Source organism: Suricata suricatta, chromosome 16 (genome assembly GCF_006229205.1).
Source record: "Suricata suricatta isolate VVHF042 chromosome 16, meerkat_22Aug2017_6uvM2_HiC, whole genome shotgun sequence".
Taxonomy (NCBI): domain Eukaryota; kingdom Metazoa; phylum Chordata; class Mammalia; order Carnivora; family Herpestidae; genus Suricata; species Suricata suricatta.
In genome coordinates, this window is record NC_043715.1 from 17,471,892 (window position 1) to 17,489,354 (window position 17,463).

The 17,463-nt window shown below is 49.2% G+C and overlaps 1 protein-coding gene across 3 annotated transcripts; it reads right to left on the minus strand.

The window, feature by feature from the left end:
* Nucleotides 1-105: 105 nt before the first annotated feature.
* NUTF2 (nuclear transport factor 2) lies at nt 106-17,151 on the minus strand. Of its 3 annotated transcripts, XM_029924178.1 has the most exons (6): nt 17,046-17,111; nt 9,285-9,453; nt 5,934-6,061; nt 3,797-3,868; nt 3,614-3,712; nt 106-1,897 (listed from the first exon to the last, which is right to left on the minus strand). In XM_029924178.1, the coding sequence occupies exons 3-6, from the start codon at nt 6,030-6,032 to the stop codon at nt 1,784-1,786; spliced, it is 384 nt and encodes a 127-aa protein (XP_029780038.1). In that variant the 5' UTR covers nt 6,033-6,061; nt 9,285-9,453; nt 17,046-17,111; the 3' UTR covers nt 106-1,783. The 3 variants fall into 3 exon arrangements, with proteins under 3 accessions (XP_029780038.1, XP_029780036.1, XP_029780037.1); XM_029924176.1 differs by lacking the exon at nt 9,285-9,453 and having other exon boundaries at nt 17,046-17,151; XM_029924177.1 differs by lacking the exons at nt 9,285-9,453; nt 17,046-17,111 and adding an exon at nt 16,581-16,967.
* Nucleotides 17,152-17,463: the final 312 nt, after the last annotated feature.

Consider the following 17,463-nt stretch of genomic DNA (forward strand, 5'->3'; position numbering starts at 1 on the left):
GGGGGAGATTGTCAAATCACAATCATTGGACTGTTAATTAATATCCCCCAGGATCCCCTGCCTGCCCAAGCTTGACACCCTCAGGCAGGAAGAAAGAAACGAGAGTTTACAAACACCTCTTTATTGCAGAAATTTCAGGCACAGGTACATGGAAGAAGCTGTATTGCAGATTTTATACAGGGTGGTTTAAGAGGCATCAGGCATTTACCTCTCTCCCGACCCCCATTCCCCAAACACATAGCATCCTAAATCAGTCCCACTGAAATCTCCTGAGTTTGTGGTCTTCTAAAAACAGTTCATCATCCAACTCTGTGCCCAGGGTAGTCAGGCAACCTGTGGGGGTCTGAGAAAGTCCTTGGCCTCCATCCATAGTGCAGGGGGGGTAAGGGGGAGTGCAGAAGGTCAGGCATAACTGTGGAGCCCTCTCCAATCTTAAAACCCCTAGTAGGGCACCAGCCCAAGACCTGGGTTTGGTTCTAGCTTTTGGTTGTGGTCTTGCCACCAGACTTTGTAACACCAGAGGTCTCAGGGCTAAAGGGCTAGATTTGTAATGGGCAAGGCCTCTGTCCCCTAAACTGAGTAGCAGAAACTGCCCTGGTAAGATTTCCTGGGACTTGAAGACAATGTGAAGGTTATGTGTGTGGTGAGGGGGGGAATGGGAGGCCTAGAGATGTCTTGCAAAGGTCTGAGGGGTAAGAAGTCCCAAAGCACAAATCCCTCAGTCTCAGACTGCCTACTTTCATAGCTCTTTATCTGTACTCCAGCCCAACTGGGCCTGGCTCTATGCTCCACAGGCAAATGGAGGCTGACTGTTCTGGGCACTCACTTCTGGGCAAGGATATCCAAAGGAAGTGGTGCAAAATCAGAGCTGCCCTCTGCTTGGGTTGGGGTTTTTTGGGGGCACCCTCGATGTGATCCTAACTGTTCTAGAAGTAGAAGAGGACCTTCTCCCTCAAACATTTGCTCATTTTATACAGGGTAGTTTTCTTAAGCCCTCAGTCCAGAGCACCTGAGCCTGATGAGTCATTTTCAGTGAGATTCTAGCTCATCTCCATTACCAGAGCCCTGTCCCTACCTAATGTAGGAGTTGTCAGAACTGACTGCAAAGGCTTCACTGCAAGGGAAGCAAGGCCAGACCTGAGCTCTGTCTGCAGCTCAGTTTTCCAGGACCAGGTGGGCTGAGGTGGGGCATACTATGCCCTACAAGGCTTCTGAGAGAAGCTAGCTGGGAGTGCTGCTTCAGCAGTTTCTCCCTGTAACACATACTGCTGAGTTGGGAGGAGAGGTGGGAAGATGAGACATGAGAGAGACAATGGGGCAGGGTAGTTATTGATGCCCAGCCAACTATTAAACTCATTAAAACGATTTAAACTGTTAAGAAAATTTTTGTGGTTTTATTGTATCATGAGGCATTGAAACATCTGAACAAATCAATATCTGGGCGGTGAGGCAGCTGCTTTCTCCTTCACTTCTTTGGGTTACTAGAGCAACTTGTCAGTAGATTAAAAAAAAAAAAAAAAAAAAAAAGAGAGAGAGACAACCTTTCGCATTACTTAAGTCTTTCCAAGGCATGCGCTGGTACAACACAAACTTCTCCCGTCAGATGCAACTAGTCTAGCGTCCAAACATCATGCACAACACCCCAGTAGCAGCAGCGCACTGCGCCCACTCCCACCGCGGCCCTGCTCGTTTGTGTATGATATTTGGAGCATCTGGAGGAGTGTGAATAGTATTGGGAAGAGGAGGGAGGAGGAAACAGCATGAGTGCCTGGCTGGGAGGAGGTCAGCCGAAGTTGTGCAGGGCAAGCCTGAACATGTCATTGGTGCAAACCCAAGCATCGTTGATGTTCTTTAATAGGAACATCTGGTGGAACCCCATGATAGGGTCTTCATCAGCCTGTGAAGAGAAAGAAAATGACTCAGTAAGTAGGCCAAGGAACAGGAAGGGAGTTTAGTGGCAGGGGAACAGGACAGAGAATGTGGACTTTGAGATCAGGCCCTAATGTCTTAGACTCATATCCCAGTATAGCCAAAGGGTATTTATGAATATGAATTGATATAATGTACAAAACATGGCACCAGGCACATAGGGGCTACAGATGGCAGTTCACATTGCTACACGCACTTAAACTGCAGAATACATCACCCATGTCTCTAGGCAGTGATCAATTTGAAAGAGTTCTGCAGGGCTCATCACATAACTTATAGTATCTAAAAACTATATAATCTTAGTTTCTGTTTACACCAGTTAGTCCAATTAGGAGAAATTACTGCTAATACTGACTGTGGCCTAGTAGGTGAGAAAAGACTCAAAACTGAGTTCACACTGTAATCACAGCTCTACAGAGCAAAAACGAAGCAATGCCACCAGGTGATGTTTCCTGTCATGTCATATATAACATTTGCAGTGAAAAAAGAAAGGCAAGACACCTGCAGCCAAACTGCAGAAGATTAGGATAAAGCATAGTTAAGGTAGGAGCCCAGTTAACCAGTGCTGTCTCTAACATTGCTGGGTTTTCTGGGAATTATCATCAGCAAGAAGGCAAATCAGTCTTTTGGGGACTCTGAATTGGACAGAAACAGCAGAATGAACCTGAAGCCAGGTGGCAATGGGCAATGTTTACTGACCCTAGCCTGGAAAATAGGCACTGAGCCCCCTGGAGAGACCTCTTCACTCCCAAGGGCCTATCTGAGCACAAACTCTAGACAGGGCATGTTGAACAGGCAGGAAAAACTGACTGGAAAGTCCAGACCAGAAGGCAGGTCCCTCTGAGTCCATGGCAGAGGCCCATGGGGCCCCTCTTTCTTCCCTTGTATTTGACTCAGAAGGCCCCACCTAACCTACAGAGGCCATGTGGGCCTATTATTCAGAGTCCCACCATGCCTTGGGTCCAGGAGACTGGGACCTGATCAACAGACAGCGAATCTGTCTTGTTTTGGAGAAAAGCTTTTTGTAAGTTAAGAATCTGGCTTTAGTCTGCTGGAGTACAACAGGTAGGAGTTCCCGGGAGAGTTCTTGGGGAACTGAGGCGCTAAAGGATAGGTCTTGGGAAAGGAAAGGAGAATGTGAAGAGAAGCAGGAGTTCCAGGAATCTGCTTTGCTCAGCAGGTGGAGGAGCCAACAGCCAGCTCAGGGACTGGCAACATGGACTCCAGCAAGGGAATGCAACTCAGTACCCAGCTGGCCCATCTAGGAACCAGCTGCTTGCAAAAAGCCCACCTACACCTCAGAGCAGTACAAAGGCCCAGTAGCTTGGTACAACAACCCCACCCTGCTCCTATACCTCTTGTCCCTTTTCCAAAAAGGTTCTAGACCAGTACTCTCCAATAGTACTTTCTGTAACAACAGATTCATTCTGTATGCACTGTCCAATAGGCAGCCACAGTGATGGACTACAAGCACTTGAAAGATAGTTCATCTGAACTTTCATTTTACTTAATGTAATTTAAAAATTACCATTAAAATTAAAATATGACTTTAAAATGTGACTAGTGATTATTGTATTGAATTACACAGCTCTATAGACACTTTGGGTATCCCTTAAAAAGCAGGTCACATCACATCACAGGCACTCTCCTGAGCCTGCCCAGTCCTCCCTACCAGCACTATTACCTTGAGCTGGCCCACAACCATGCTGATGATGCAGCTATCTGGTGTGGGCTGATGGTCCTGCGCTGTGATGCTGTGCTGGATTTTCTGGAACGGAAGGCTCTGCAAAAGAAAGAGGGGGTGATGGGCTGTGGCCAGCAGGGCAGGGAAGTAGCTGCTTGCAGCATGGCCCTGGCCCTTACTTACAGACAACTTCTCCACAATGGCAGCTTTCCCCTGGAACTGCTGTCCTTCCCACGTAAGGCATGATGCGTCAATCTGAGAACCAGAAAACATGGTCAGGGCCTCAGAGCAAAAGGAATATATCTGAGGCCCTATAAAGGAGCTTGTTTGGAAAACTGAGTCCAAAACTCAGTTACCCTATCTGTAAAGAAGGGAACTGAAAGTAGCTTCCATACTTTACACTACTAACAACCTCTTTAATTACACCCTATCTTCCCAGAGCCCAGGCTCTGAAAAACAAAATGCAAACCTATTTAGTAAGTTCATTTCCTGGTTTTTATTCAAGAAGTTGTATGGCTTCTGAGGGTACCTGGGTGGCTCAGCTGGTTAAATGTCCAACTCTTGATTTCAGCTCAGGTCATGATCTCATAATTCATGAGATTGAGCCCTGTGTTGGGCTTTGAGCTGATACCATGGGGCCTACTTGGGATTCTCTCTCTTCTTCTCTCTTGGTCTCTCCCACATTCTCTCTCTCTCAAAATAAATAAATAAAATTAAAGAAACAAAAACAAAACAAAGAAGTTATATGGTTTCTGATATGCATGAGCCTCAGGCTGGCTATATGTGGTCGAGGCTCAGCCAAAAGTCATCCTGTTGTGTGGTCAGTCAGTACCAGTCCTAGAGAAGCCCGTGAGAAATAACTTGGAAACATTCTATGTTCATTATCATCTCTAGAGCTCAGGCTGAGTTCTACTGAGGCCATTCCCATAGGGACACCCATGAAGTAAGGGAAGGATGGAGGCTGACAAGGCCTTCCGATCCCTAGCCTGGAACCCTCCCTACCATCAACATGCAAGCCGCTAGTTTCATCCCCTCCCTTCCAGATTTTTCCAGCTATAGACTTCAAGGGCAGAACTCAAAAGTGCCTCTGCTACTTACCAGCTATAATATTTGGCAAGTTACTTATTTTTCTGTTTCCTGATCTTTAAAAGAGACATGTGCTGAGGATTATACAAAATGACATACACAAAGCATTCTTTTAGGACCACACTCTCTTCTCTGGGTCAGGGCTGCCTTAATTGATTTTAAGAAGTAAACAGAGGTGTCTGGGTGGCTCAGTGGGGTAAGCGTCCAACTTCAGCTCAGGTCATTATCTCACGGTTCGTAGGTTTGAGCCCCGTGTCAGGCTCTGTGCTGACAGCTAGCTCAGAGCCTAGAGCTTGTCTTCAGATTTTGTATCTCCTTCTCTCTCTGACCCTCCCCTGCTCACCCTGTCTCTTTCAAAAACAAATAAAAACATTAAAAAAAATTTTTTTTAATTAAAAAAAAGAAAAAGAAGCAAATAAGGCAGAAGTGTCAGGATCCCAGAGTCATATCAGTTCAAGTTTCTAAAATTCTCTATGATGACAACCAAATAATGCATGTGCTGGATTTTGCTTCCTACTAGTAAGATCCTTTCTTTTTTTCAGACTTGACCCTGACTTTTTGGAGACACAGAGGGCTTTGCCCACAGCCCAGTCAGGCTTTCAGGCTATGCTAGATGACTCCTATCATTTCCATTCTGGACAGACCTGCTAGAAATGGCCTGATCAATCATATTACTGTGACTGAGTCCTGGCAGGGTCAAATACAAGTAGGTCTTGGTAGATGTGATCATTAAAATAGCACCAAACAGTGCCTGCCCAGAAGAGTTAAAGACACACCAGTCTCCCTGGGCTCACCCCATTTGTTTACCATGAGTATTCAGGTAATACTTTTCCTTTTGGCCCTCAAAAGGAAACTGGACCTAAGACCTCCAGGAGAACTCAGTGTTTCATTGATGATGCTCATTGCTGCCACCTCCGGAGAGCACCATGAGCCCTAGCATCTGTCTGCTGCTGCCCAATCTGTAACCAAAGGCACTCCCAGGAACATGGAATGGCAAGCCCAGAGCATCCTGCCAAAAATACAGAATCCCTACTCTTATGGAAGAAGACAGAAGGGACCGTGTAGACCAGGTAGTTGGGCTAAGCCTCAGGTCCCCTGTGCCACAGACAGAAGCTCAGACAGAGTATAGTCAAATCTGGTAAAAACTGCTAGAACTTGTGAACTGGACACACTGACCCTATATGTGAGTTGATCCCTTGGGGACATTGTTCAGGTCCCAGAGCAGGAGACTTACATAGATTGCGCCTAGTTGGGTTCTGTCATTATCAAATAACTGGTAGTAATGTTGAATGAAGCTGGATCCAATCTGCTCCCAAATTGGCTTGTCTCCCATTCTGGAGCGTCACCCGGCCTCACTGAGACCTGCAAGATCAGCAAGACATGGAGGCAAGTGTTGGTACCAAGGGAGCAAGAGGTAGCCAGTTGCTGTTTCTTCACTGATCCCCACCCCTCTTAGCCTCCTCAAGGAGGGACTCCTTTGCTGAGGTCTGTTCTACCAGGAAACAGAGAGAGGTCCTGGGGAATTGGTAGGAGACCCTTCCCAATACAGACCAGTGCAGGGAGCCCAGAGGTGAATCAGACTCAGCCTCTCCTTTTAGGAGCTCTGGCTAATGTAACAAAGCGGCTCCAGGTATGTGGAGCATATAGGATGGGTGCTGAGAGTGGGGTCAGGACAAAGGAAGGTCAGAGCAAGCCCTTCAATGCCCAACGGGGGGTGGGGCTTTTAAGGAGAAGCTAACCACACCACTCTCCCCACATCTTTTCACTTAATCAACAACCTATTCTTCCCACTTCGTAGGTCAGAAATTACAGATGTCTGTGTGTGGAGTGTCTTCTATGACAGTCCTTAGTCCCATGAGCACTGCCCCAGGGCTATACTGAAGATGGAGGAAGACCCAGCGAGAGTGAGGGGAGATGGCTCCTCAAGTCCCCACTTGCAATTAAACAGCAAGTGATCCTCCATTTTAGTCTTAAGGGAGCAGTTTATTTCTTTGAGCATAGGTAACATCTATTCATTCATTTCTTCATGACGGGGTTACCCTTACCCACTTCAGGGCTGGGGACACAAATTCAAAGGATCAGAGAGTAATAGTGAGGGGTGCTGGGAAGGGAAACAGAGGCTGTCATCTCTTCACACCCCCATCCCAGCACTGCTTCCGTTGGAAGGGGTGCCCTTCTCTGGTCTTTGTAGGGGGAAGGGAGACCCCCTCCCAGCTATAGACACCACAGCTCAAGGGTTGCAGAAGGAAAACTCAAGCCCCAGATGAGAGACACTCTGGCTTTCTTAGGCCCCTCGCAGATAGGAAGCCCACATCTCACTCAAAGATACCACGATGGCAGACTTGTATGTTGTTCTGCAGTTGTGCCTGACTACCTTCCCATCTCCTGACAACAGGACTCTGAACCAAAGTAGCAAGGAGCTGGGTTCAACCCCAGCAGACAACCATTAACCATTAGCAGAACCACTGGTGGGATCTGATGCAAGTCATTGCCCTAAGAAGGGCCTCGGCTTCCTCCTTTATAAGGGGGTGGAACCCTGATGTTGCCAGTGGTTGTGAAGCCTCACCAAGGGAAGCTGCTAGTTCACTCCAGTCCCTATGACCTCAACCAAGGCCAGAGGAGCCAGCTGGGGTACATAAAGTAGAGGGGCAGTGGCTTATTCCCAATCCAGCCAATCTCCCAGCCTATGACCAATACTTCAGCCAATGAGGGGCCAGGAAGATGAGCCAGCTTTATTTTAGGTCCCATAGGAGGTGGTGGCACTAAAAATAGGAGCTCAGTGCTGAGATGACTAAGAAATGTCCAGGAAAAGTCTAAAACAAGCAGAAGAGAAAGGCTGGACCCAGGCACGCCTTCTACACAGGAACCCAAGGTGTGTCCCAGTTTATACTCTGCCAGAAAACAAATCAACATGTGGGAAAAGCACAGGATCAACAGCTAGTCTCAGCTGCTGTCTTGGTCACATTTCCAAGGGGTCAGACTGTAGCTACATCCCTTCCCCTTCTCTGCTGCATCTCGAATCTCTGCCCCTTCTACCCTAGTATTCACTATATTTGGTTCATTCACTGTGGCTCAGCCCCATGGTATCTTACCCCAAGATGCCTTGCCCAGCCCCAAGAGCTCCAGAGCAGAGGGAAAGCTAGAAGAATGGGTAAGGGGCATTTCTCCCTTGGCCTCAGGCAAGTTGGGCAGCCCGCTCAGAGAAGGGCTTGGCGAAAGAGTATGCCAATCAGAGGAAAAAGCATAAGCAAGTATCTGGGCGCAAGAAGAGATAATGGCAGGAAACAGGGAAGCTGGAGATGGAGTGTAAGGGAAAATAAGACTAAAAGCTGACCCAAAGACAAGAAAAGTGGTTGTTGTGTGGTAGGACAGTGATGCAGAGAAAGTGTGGGGTGTTTTTTCCTTTTTCAATATTGTTAAGGTATGTTCATTGACAATATAAAAACTACTTGGCAGTAGTAGTGGTGAAGAGGGTGGAGGGATAAAGAGACAGAGAGGTACTTTGGTTCAGTGGGGCAGGGTGGGGCAAAGTGAGATTACTTAAGGAATGAGACTGCTTGGGGGGTACCAGAAAACGTGAGAAGGAACCTTCAAAACTATGTAGATTGAGGCCTTTTTCCAAGTAGGGTCCCTGAAGCCAATACCAGCCTTGCTCGTGGCCCGTTTGACCCTGATGTGTTTATTTTCATGTAATGATCGTGATAGCCATGTGGTCAGATTCCACTGTCATCCCACTTTACAGGTGGGGAAACTGAGGTTTAGTGATAGGTCTTGCCCCAAATCCATCTAGTACATCAGGACTGATACTGAGTCCTCTGGTCGAAGTCAGGCCTTTCTTTCTGCTAAATTTGTGGCCCTGAGCTCTAAACCACAACGCTGGCCATGCTTCTTCTGTACAACAGCCTCACCTTTGGATTAAATCCTGAAACTCCACAGGTGTCCATCCATACCCACCCCTGCCTCCCTAGCCATGCTCTCCTACCACCATCCAGCTCACACACACATAGAACAGAACTTACTCAGTGCTTGCTTACTCACTGTTTTTTGGCCCATCCTCACCCCATGAGTCCCCCTGCTAGGATGTCCTCCCTGGTCAGTTCCTACTCTCCCCTCAGATTCCATCTATTTGGGTCCTCCTTCCCAGACTCAAATGTTGATCCCAACCCCACGTGCAAAACCATATCAACACAGCCAGGGCCCACTCCTCTGCCTAAACATTGTGGCACTGGGCTTGGAGGTTTCAGTGTGGTTCTTGCCACACCCACTGCATCCCACCCCAACCCCTCAGCACAAAGTGTGGCTCACAAACTACAGGATTTACAGTTTGACTCCAAATCTCCCACAAAGCTTTCAACTCATGGCTGAGAGGCAGCATTCCTGCACTCAGGAAAAGAAGCAGGAAGCAACCCCCCACCCCCCCATCCCCATGCAACACAGGGATGGGTCTGGGCCAGCCTGGGAGAATGTTCCCCAGGATGGCCAGCAAGCCCTAACCTTGATTCTAATACATATACTGCAGAAAGAACAGTCTAAAAATAAAAATGCCAAGGCTCAGAAGCAACCTCATATCAGGTTGGGGACTGACCTTCATGACGGCTTCTCCTACAGTTCTTCCAAGAGGACCGCTGACCACGCCATCTCCTGCTTCACCCCAACAGTCCGCAGGCTGAGTGAGGCCAGGCTCCTCGAGGAGCAGAAATGACCTCGATGACCTCTCGCCCACTGAGCATCAGCCTTCACTGACCTTTAGGTCTCTGTGGGTGCAAAGACCCTCTAAGAATGTCTCAAAAACTTTGACCCTCTCCCAATAAATTTACACAAAGGTAGGGATGCCCCAGCCTTGTAAATAATTTCAGATTGTTCACACTCCCTGAGGATGTCAAAGATCCCAGGTTAAAACCTTTTGCCCAGAAGACCCCATTAGACAAAAGAAAATTTTCATTTTTATCCTCCAATTCTGGGTGTTTCCAGTGACAAAACTTAAATAGCAATGTCCACCTAATAACATCTCATTTTTACTATTATGTAGTAAGTACAGAAATGTGCTAAGGGCTTTACATGCATTTGCTCCTAACACCCTGTGACTCAACTCCCACATTTGAGATGAGCAAAATGAAGATCAGAAAGGTTAGCTAACTTGTTCAAGGCCATGAGCCTAATGGGTAGTGGAACTAGACGGAACCAGGTTTAGTGGACTCCAGAGCCAGGACTCCCAGACACAAGAGGTCAGAGGTAAAAATGGGTAGACCACACCAGTGAGAGGTGCTCCTGGGCACATAGGACTGAAGCCCTGATCTCTAACCTTGACTTTCTCAGAGAGGGGCAAGACAGGCCCGAATCAGGGCTTCTGCCTCCAAACAAAGGCGCCAGGCAGATTTCCACACCAAACCCAAACAATAGGCGTTTTCATGGGGGATGATCTCACAATTTTTCCAAATGTGCAAAGTCACAGCCCAGTTCTACCATCTCAGCAAATCAGAGATAGATTCTGGCCTAGCTGGACTTGAGGCAAGGCTGAGGGCAGGAGAGTGAGGAGGAAGAGGATGTCACAAACTTCAGACAGATAGAGAGACCCATGTTTGCCTTTTTTTGCACCCATCACCAAGGCCTGCAGAGAATGCCAGCAGATACGCCACTTCTAGTGGAATTCTTGAAAGCAGCATCAACCATCACCATTACTCCAATGACTTCCCTTCCCATTCTCCACTGACAGTCTCCACCACGTAGCCTGCCTTTAAGGTGCCTGGGTGACCTGCCCTCCTGGCTGTCCAACCTCATCTGCCCCCTTCTTGCCCCCCCCCCCCCCCCCCCCCCCCCCCCCCCCCCCCCCCCCCCCCCCGCTTCCTCTATAGCCAGTCTGGGCATGTTTCTGTTTCTGGAACATGCTGAGCCTGTTCTCACCCAAGGGCTTTGTAACTGTTGATCCTTCTACCCGGATCACTGTTCTCCCTGGATCTTCATTTGTCTGGCTCTTTGTCACGTATGTATCAGCTCAAATGTCACCTCCTCACAGGTACCTTCTCTGTCCATTCAATCTAAAGTGCTCAGTTACTCATTTCACCATCTTATATTCTTTTCTCAGCATTTATCACTGCATGGGATTGTCACACTTAACATATTTGATTATGATCTGTCTCCCTAACCTGGGCATCTCTTTTCCCATGGTGCCTGGCTCATCTCTCCTCTGGAGGAGCAAATTCTGGGCAAAACCCACTGAGTTTAAGTGGCCAAGTGACCCACCTCCCCTCTACCTGCACCTTCTGTCCAAGTCATCAAGAAACAATCCTTTGTCATCTACCCAGTCACTTGTCTATCGAAGGGCTTGGCCCAACCTCCTCTCTTATTCCCAAAGTACTGGTCACCTAAGGGGCAGCTGTGGCTCAATAGCAGGCATACAACCATACCCTCAAAGGCCTGGCCTCTAGCCAACTCCTCCTCTCCCTTGTTGTATGACCCTCTGACCCTGTCTCCTCACCAGCATTTGGGGATGATAGGGGTAATCAACTAGGTATAAAGCAAGAAACAGCTGCAAGGAGTCAGTCAGGTCCTAAGTTAACCCCAAGGTCGAGAACTAGAAAGATGGTACCTCAGCCTGTTGCAAGGATACCACACCATGGTGCAGCCTCAACCCAGGACTGGTAACTGCCTAGTACACCATTCCCCTGGTTAAAGTCTGATGAGAAATCAGCCAAGGTCTAGTGCCTGAATGGCTGGCCAGGACAGAACCCTTTCCTGGGGCAGACCCCCGAGGCCTAGGTCCCTCCAGCACTCTGAGGGGCCTTTCCTCTTCTTCTGCCTAGAAGAAGGATCCCGAACCTTCAGGCTGCCCTGGCGGGCCCAGAAGCTAATTCCTAAGATCTGCATTCTGGTCCCTCTGCTCTGTATTTATTCAGTCCCTAAGTAGCCTCCCTTCCCCAAGTGACCCAGAGATTTCTGAGGACCCTGTCCTAGACAGCTCCCATCCATGAACTAAACCCCAGGCCATGAAATTGCTGGTCAGGTATATACGGACTGACTCCTCAGTTGGGCCTGAAGCCCCTAAGAGACTACCCCCATGGTCTGCTACCACCATGCCTGGCCAATACTCCCATGGCCCTCTAAGGCTGAGGTGAGCAGAGGAATAAAGGGATGAACATGGAGTCTTCGAGGTGCTGAATGGAATGCCTTCTTCTGTAAGACAAACAGTTACATGTGTTCTCTCATTTGACCTCACAGCTGCAAAGCTAGTATGATTACCATCATTTTATAGATACAGAAACCAGGATTCCAAGAGGTTAAGAAAAAATTCAAGACCACACATAGCTAGCATTAAAATATCCACAAAACTGGCTGGGACTGGAACACAGCTGTGAGCCAATGTCAGGTAGCAGAAAGTGTAGAGATGACAAATGAAGTGGTGAGGAATGGAGCCCAGGGCTTTTCTTGCCCTTTGAAATCAGCAAATTCCATCCCCCTCAGGACAGAAAAGTCCTGAGTGCATGCTCAACTGCATGCACCATAGGGTCAAGTAGGACTATACCATAGGGGCAAGTGAGTACTTGCATTCACCTGCGCCTAAAGCCACCTCTACAGGTGGAACCAATGTCTCTACACATAGACATCACTCTAGGGGGCAGCAGTCTCTGTCCCGGTGAGACCTAGTGGCTCTGAAGAAACAAACATTCCAATGGTGCCAGGGTAGCCCAGTCGGTTGGGCGTCCAGCTTGAGCTCAAGTCATGATCTCACAACTCATGAGTTCGAGCCCCACATTGGGCTCTATGCTGTCAGTGTGGAGCCTGCTCTGGATCCTCTGTTCCGCTCTCTCTTTCTTTCAAAAATAAATAAACATTAAAAAGAGAGAGCGAGAGCGAGGGAGAGGAAGGGAGGAACAAAGAAAAGAAACAAACATTCCAGAATTTCCTCAGTTTACTGAAGCAAACAGCCGTGAGTTCCCAGACGCCTCAAATATACCACTCTCATGAGGGGAAGGTTCTCCTTCTCAGGGGTAGGCTCCTCTCCAGTCCGGGGACCTAGGGAGTTGGCACATATGACGTACCAGCAACAGATAAGGAGTAAGGTCCAGGACAGTAAAAGAAAGCCATAGCAGGTCAGCTGGTGGTGGGAGCCCCAGGACCAGTGAGCAGGGCCACCACCCCTCCCAGCCCTCTAGTGTTCTTCCCTGGCCTCTAAGACACTTCCAGCCAGACCAAGGATTCTTCCCAGGAAGACACATCCCAGCTGATAGGATGAGAAACGGGATGATGCCCCACAAAGCTGGTGCCCAGGATGCTGACCAAAATGATCATATTATATGGGTCTGGAAGTCACTCCAGGGATAACCCACACACTGCTGCCTCCCTCAGCAAGCAAGTCAGGAATTCTTGTCACATATGGTCAAAGCAAGAAAGTCTCAGAGCTGGAGAAAGGGGAACCAATTCAAATCCAACCTCAAATACACAAACATTCTCAGAGGGCCCCTAAGCAAAAACTTAAAAAAATAAATAAATAAAATAAAAAACCTCCACGAGGAGGTTCAGCTCCATTCTTGCCCTTTAGAAATCCTGTTCAGGGATGCCTGGGTGGCTCAGTCGGTTAAGCGTCTGACTTTGGCTTCGGTCATGATCTCACGGTTTGTGGGTTTGAGCCCCACATCGGGCTCTATGCCGACATCTAGCTCAGAGCTTGGAGCCTGTCTTCAGATTCTGTGTCTCCCTCTCTCTCTGACCCTCCCCTGCTCACACTGTCTCTCTCTGTCTCTCAAAAAAAGAAATCCTGTTCAACTTTCAATGTCTATCCTGTGGAAAGGTTTTTGGATCCACTTCTCTCTCCAAAAGGATTATTCCTTTTCATCTCTCGGGTGGGCAGCTCTGTGTCTCACTCTGGGCAGATGTCCTCATGGGTACCATTCCAGGAGCACTGGGCACTTGAATAAAAGTGACCTGAGAGGGTCTCACTGAAAGGGGCAGAAGCCACAGACCCAGGCTCCAGTCAGGGAATGGGAAGACCACAAAATGCTGGTGAGAGTCCCAGCCAGACACTGGGAGAATACCCAGCAGAGACCCCTGGGACACATGGACAGAGAAACAGGTTATAGAAGACAGAAGCTAGGCTCAACAGCTACAGCAATCTGGAGTGGTGACAGCATTGCTCAAGGGACCCCAGACCTTCCTGAACCCACCAGAGGAAGAATGTCTTGCTCTATGGTTTCTGCTGGAAGCAGAGAGGAGAGTGGGCTCACTAACAGCCTTTCTTCATCGGTGCTCTAATCATCGCAAAGCCCCTTCTGGGCAGGGCCAAGAGACCCTAAGTATGTAATAGTAACATTTCCTCCTTTCCCCAGCACCAGGACTGGGGTAGGACTCATCTCGCTACCTTCAGTTTCAGCTCAGAGCCTATTACACAAAAAGGACCAAAGAAAGTTGCTGAATAATACTAATAATTGGTGAGAAAGGAAAATTAAAAAATTCCAAGCCAAGATACTAATGTTCCAGTAAGGGAAACCTAAATTTTTAATACAGGTGTCTTCCAGTTCTAAAATTAGATAGCAGAATAAAGTGAGATGTGGCTCAGTCGGTTAAGTGTCTGACTTTAGCTCAGGTCATGATCTTATGGTTCATGGATTCAAGCTCTGTGCTGACAGCCTGGAGCTTGAAGCCTGCTTGAGATTTTGTGTCTCCCTCTCTCTGCCCCTCACCCATTTGTACTTGCTCTCTCTCTCGCTCTCTCAATAAAAAAAAAAAATAAAAATAAAAAGTGAGATGTGGCTCAGAGAGGAGAGGTGTAGGGGCTCCTGGGTAGCTCAGTTGGCTAAGGATCCGATTCTTGACATCAGCTCAGGTCATGATCTTTCAGTCATGAGATCAAGCCTCTGGTCATACTGAGAATGGAGTCTGCTTGGGATTCTTTCTCTCTCTCTGCCCTTCCCCCTGCACACATGTGCACTCTCTTTCTCTCTCAAAATAAATAAAAACTTAAAAAAAAGAGAGAGAGAAGCGCACTCTATGTCACTAAAGGACCTAGTTTTGATCAGAGAACCTGGGCACCCTCACTCCCTGCCCCCATGCTTGTGCAGCCACATCTCGACTGCCTCACGCCAGACTCTTACTTCCAAGTCAACCCTACATGAACAGAATGTGCAGACAGATTCTGGAGAATCTCAGGATTCTCCTCTTATCTCTGAGATACAGATGGCCTGCCAAGTTCCAGAAAGATCAAGGACTTCTGGGGGTCACGATGCCTAGTAATGGCTAGTTGAGCCCAGACCAGAAGTTATAGAAAACTTCCAGGATTGGAATGAGAGAGAGAAACCAGAATTCCTACTACTGGGCAATCTTTGAGAAGGAACAGTATCTTTTTGACCTTGAAGAAACCCACTGTCATCAAGTCACTTAGGGCCTTGGAATGTGCAAACTGATCTGTAATAATGCACCTAACTCCCATGAAACCTATGTCCTCCATGGAATCAATACCAACCATCTACAGAGGGTCTTGAAACAGCTGCTTTTAGTACTAAGAGACTCTATCACAGGGACCCTGTGTATGTTCTTTGGGCAGTCCCTCCTTGTAGTCAATTAGCAAACCAGACCTCTCCTGAGCCTGCTGAATGTACGTGACTTCCATACTTCCATGTGCTTATGGGCCAGCATGTGAATTAAGAGGTTTGAGTTCAGAGGGAAGGGAAGCTTTCATTAGGAGATCAGGACAGATCTTTGCCTGCCTTCCTTAATCAGGGAGAATAACTAGACAAAGCAATTCAACTGCAGAAAAACTTCCAAAGCTAGAGACCAATGACCAGAAAAACATCACCTGGAGAAATAGTCAAGAACAAAAAGGTCCAGAGGTGGTGGCTTTCTGCATTATGGGCATAATTCAACTTTCCTAAGAGATCTGCTTGCTGCTGAGGCCAGGCCTACAGAGACTTAGCTGTTTCTTTAATCCTCGCAAAAACTATGGCTCAAAAGCTGCACTGGGTCAGAGAGATCAAGGCTCAACAAACTGTCTCTTCCCAAAATCCCATGGTCCTCTCTGGACTAGTCCCTTAATATATCATCATTCAATCAGAAATGCCTTTACAAAGCCTGTCAGAAGACTACTCTAAGGCTAGATACTTCTCTTCTCCTAGGACTGAAGGGGGTTCGTTGGATTCATCATTGAAGGCAATTTCCCAAGGTTCAGCCAGCTTCCTGCCTGTACACAGGTTACTCCTCCTAGTGGAAAGTGAGCAAGCGAGGGAAGCCTGACTTTCTGCAACTTTCAACTCTAGTTTTCAGAAGAGGTCCAGAATCTGAATTTGAGCCCTGTAGCCCAAATGTGCCCACCGCCAAATTCACTTCAAGCCCAGTCTCTACTTGGCACTGGACTTATGGACTTCAGGCCTGGATCCTACTTTCCCCTCCATTAAATCCCACCTTATCATTACCAATCTTATGGAATCATTCTCCTCTATGGGAAGAGGGCAAATGACTGGAAAGGGCAGATGTGAGCATTAGAATACACCGGAGAAGGTATAACAATAACGTGTTGGGGGCTCTCATATCCAATCTCACCTCCTTAGCTTCTTCCTCCCCTCCTCCACTAACACGGCTGGCCAACCCACCCACAGCTGGGGCCTAGTCCCTGATAGAAGGGCGGGGTCTGAGTCCAGAGCCGCTCAAAGCATCAGGCCAGATCCTCCAAGGCTGGAGGAGGGTGAAGTCCCATGTGGAATCCCTTCTCGCTCCAGATTCCCTGGCCCTACTCTCCACACAAGAACCTACGCATGAGTTCCAGAGTGGAAGTTAGGTTTTGTGCACTCCCAACGAGCAGAAAAGCAGGGAAGCGTTCACCTATATCCTAGCCTTGCTGTGGTCGAGAACCGGATGAGAGTCCTAATCCCAGGCTGCGGCAGGAAAGCGCCCTTACCCAATGCTGACTCCAGAGCGGGCCGGGTGGCGCTTGCCCATCCCCGGATCCTTCGCAGACGGGTGGCAGGACGTGGGGCTGGGGTCATCCCGCTAGCCTGCCTTCAGAGCTTGCGCGACTCTGGCAGGCCGGGCTAGGCCAGACGGGGCGGGGCCCGGAGAGCCCCATCCGGGTGGTCTGGACCAGAGAAAAAGAGGCCTGGCCACAGCGCAGTCCGCTGCACCCGCTATAGGCACCACACTGCCGGATAGGCGCCTGGCTGTCTCTGTGTTCCCCCCGGCCGCCGCCTCAGAGGACCGGCGGGAGGCGGAGCCGCGCGCGACACATGGCCCCGTCCGCGCGCGGCTTTGGGTCGCCGGTGGGGGTGGGGGGACGCCCGGAGACTGGCAGCGGAGGTTCCAGGCAGCCCAGAGCGCGGCTCCAGCGGCCCAGCCCCCGCCCCGGCGCGCTAGCCCCGACACTCACCCGAGGGGCTGGCACGATGGCGGCAGCGGCGGCGGCGGCGGCAACCCAGCGCGGTCTGCGACCGACTGTCCCTTCCCCCCTGCCTTCCCTCGCCACCCCGCTGCACTCTGGGAAACGCAGTTCCCCCGACCTCCTTTCTCGTGTAGATGCGCCGGGGCAAAACTACAATTCCCGGTGTGCTATGCGCCGGGGACCAGCCAGGGCCCTCGGCGCGGGAGGTGAGGCTAAGCCAGGGAGGGAGGCTGCCAGGGCCAGCCCCTGAGAATTGTGGTCTAGCGGAAGCCTCTGGAACACCCGAGGTTGGCGCCAGGCAAGGGTCAGGGCTCAGTTGTCGCCTGGTCCCGGCTGGTCTGGCCCCGCCCACGTCGCGCGGTCTTTTGGAGTGGGCCCCGCCTCCGTGAAAGCCCGGCCAGGCCCT

Coding starts and splice junctions, on each gene's coding strand:
- NUTF2 (XM_029924176.1), bottom strand. CDS start 6,032: ATGGGAGACAAGCCAATTTGGGAGCAGATTGGATCCAGCTTCATTCAA. Junction 3,869..5,933: donor CCCAACTAGGCGCAATCTAT/GTAAGTCTCCTG, acceptor TCTGGTTCTCAG/ATTGACGCATCATGCCTTAC. Junction 3,713..3,796: donor CCATTGTGGAGAAGTTGTCT/GTAAGTAAGGGC, acceptor TTTCTTTTGCAG/AGCCTTCCGTTCCAGAAAAT.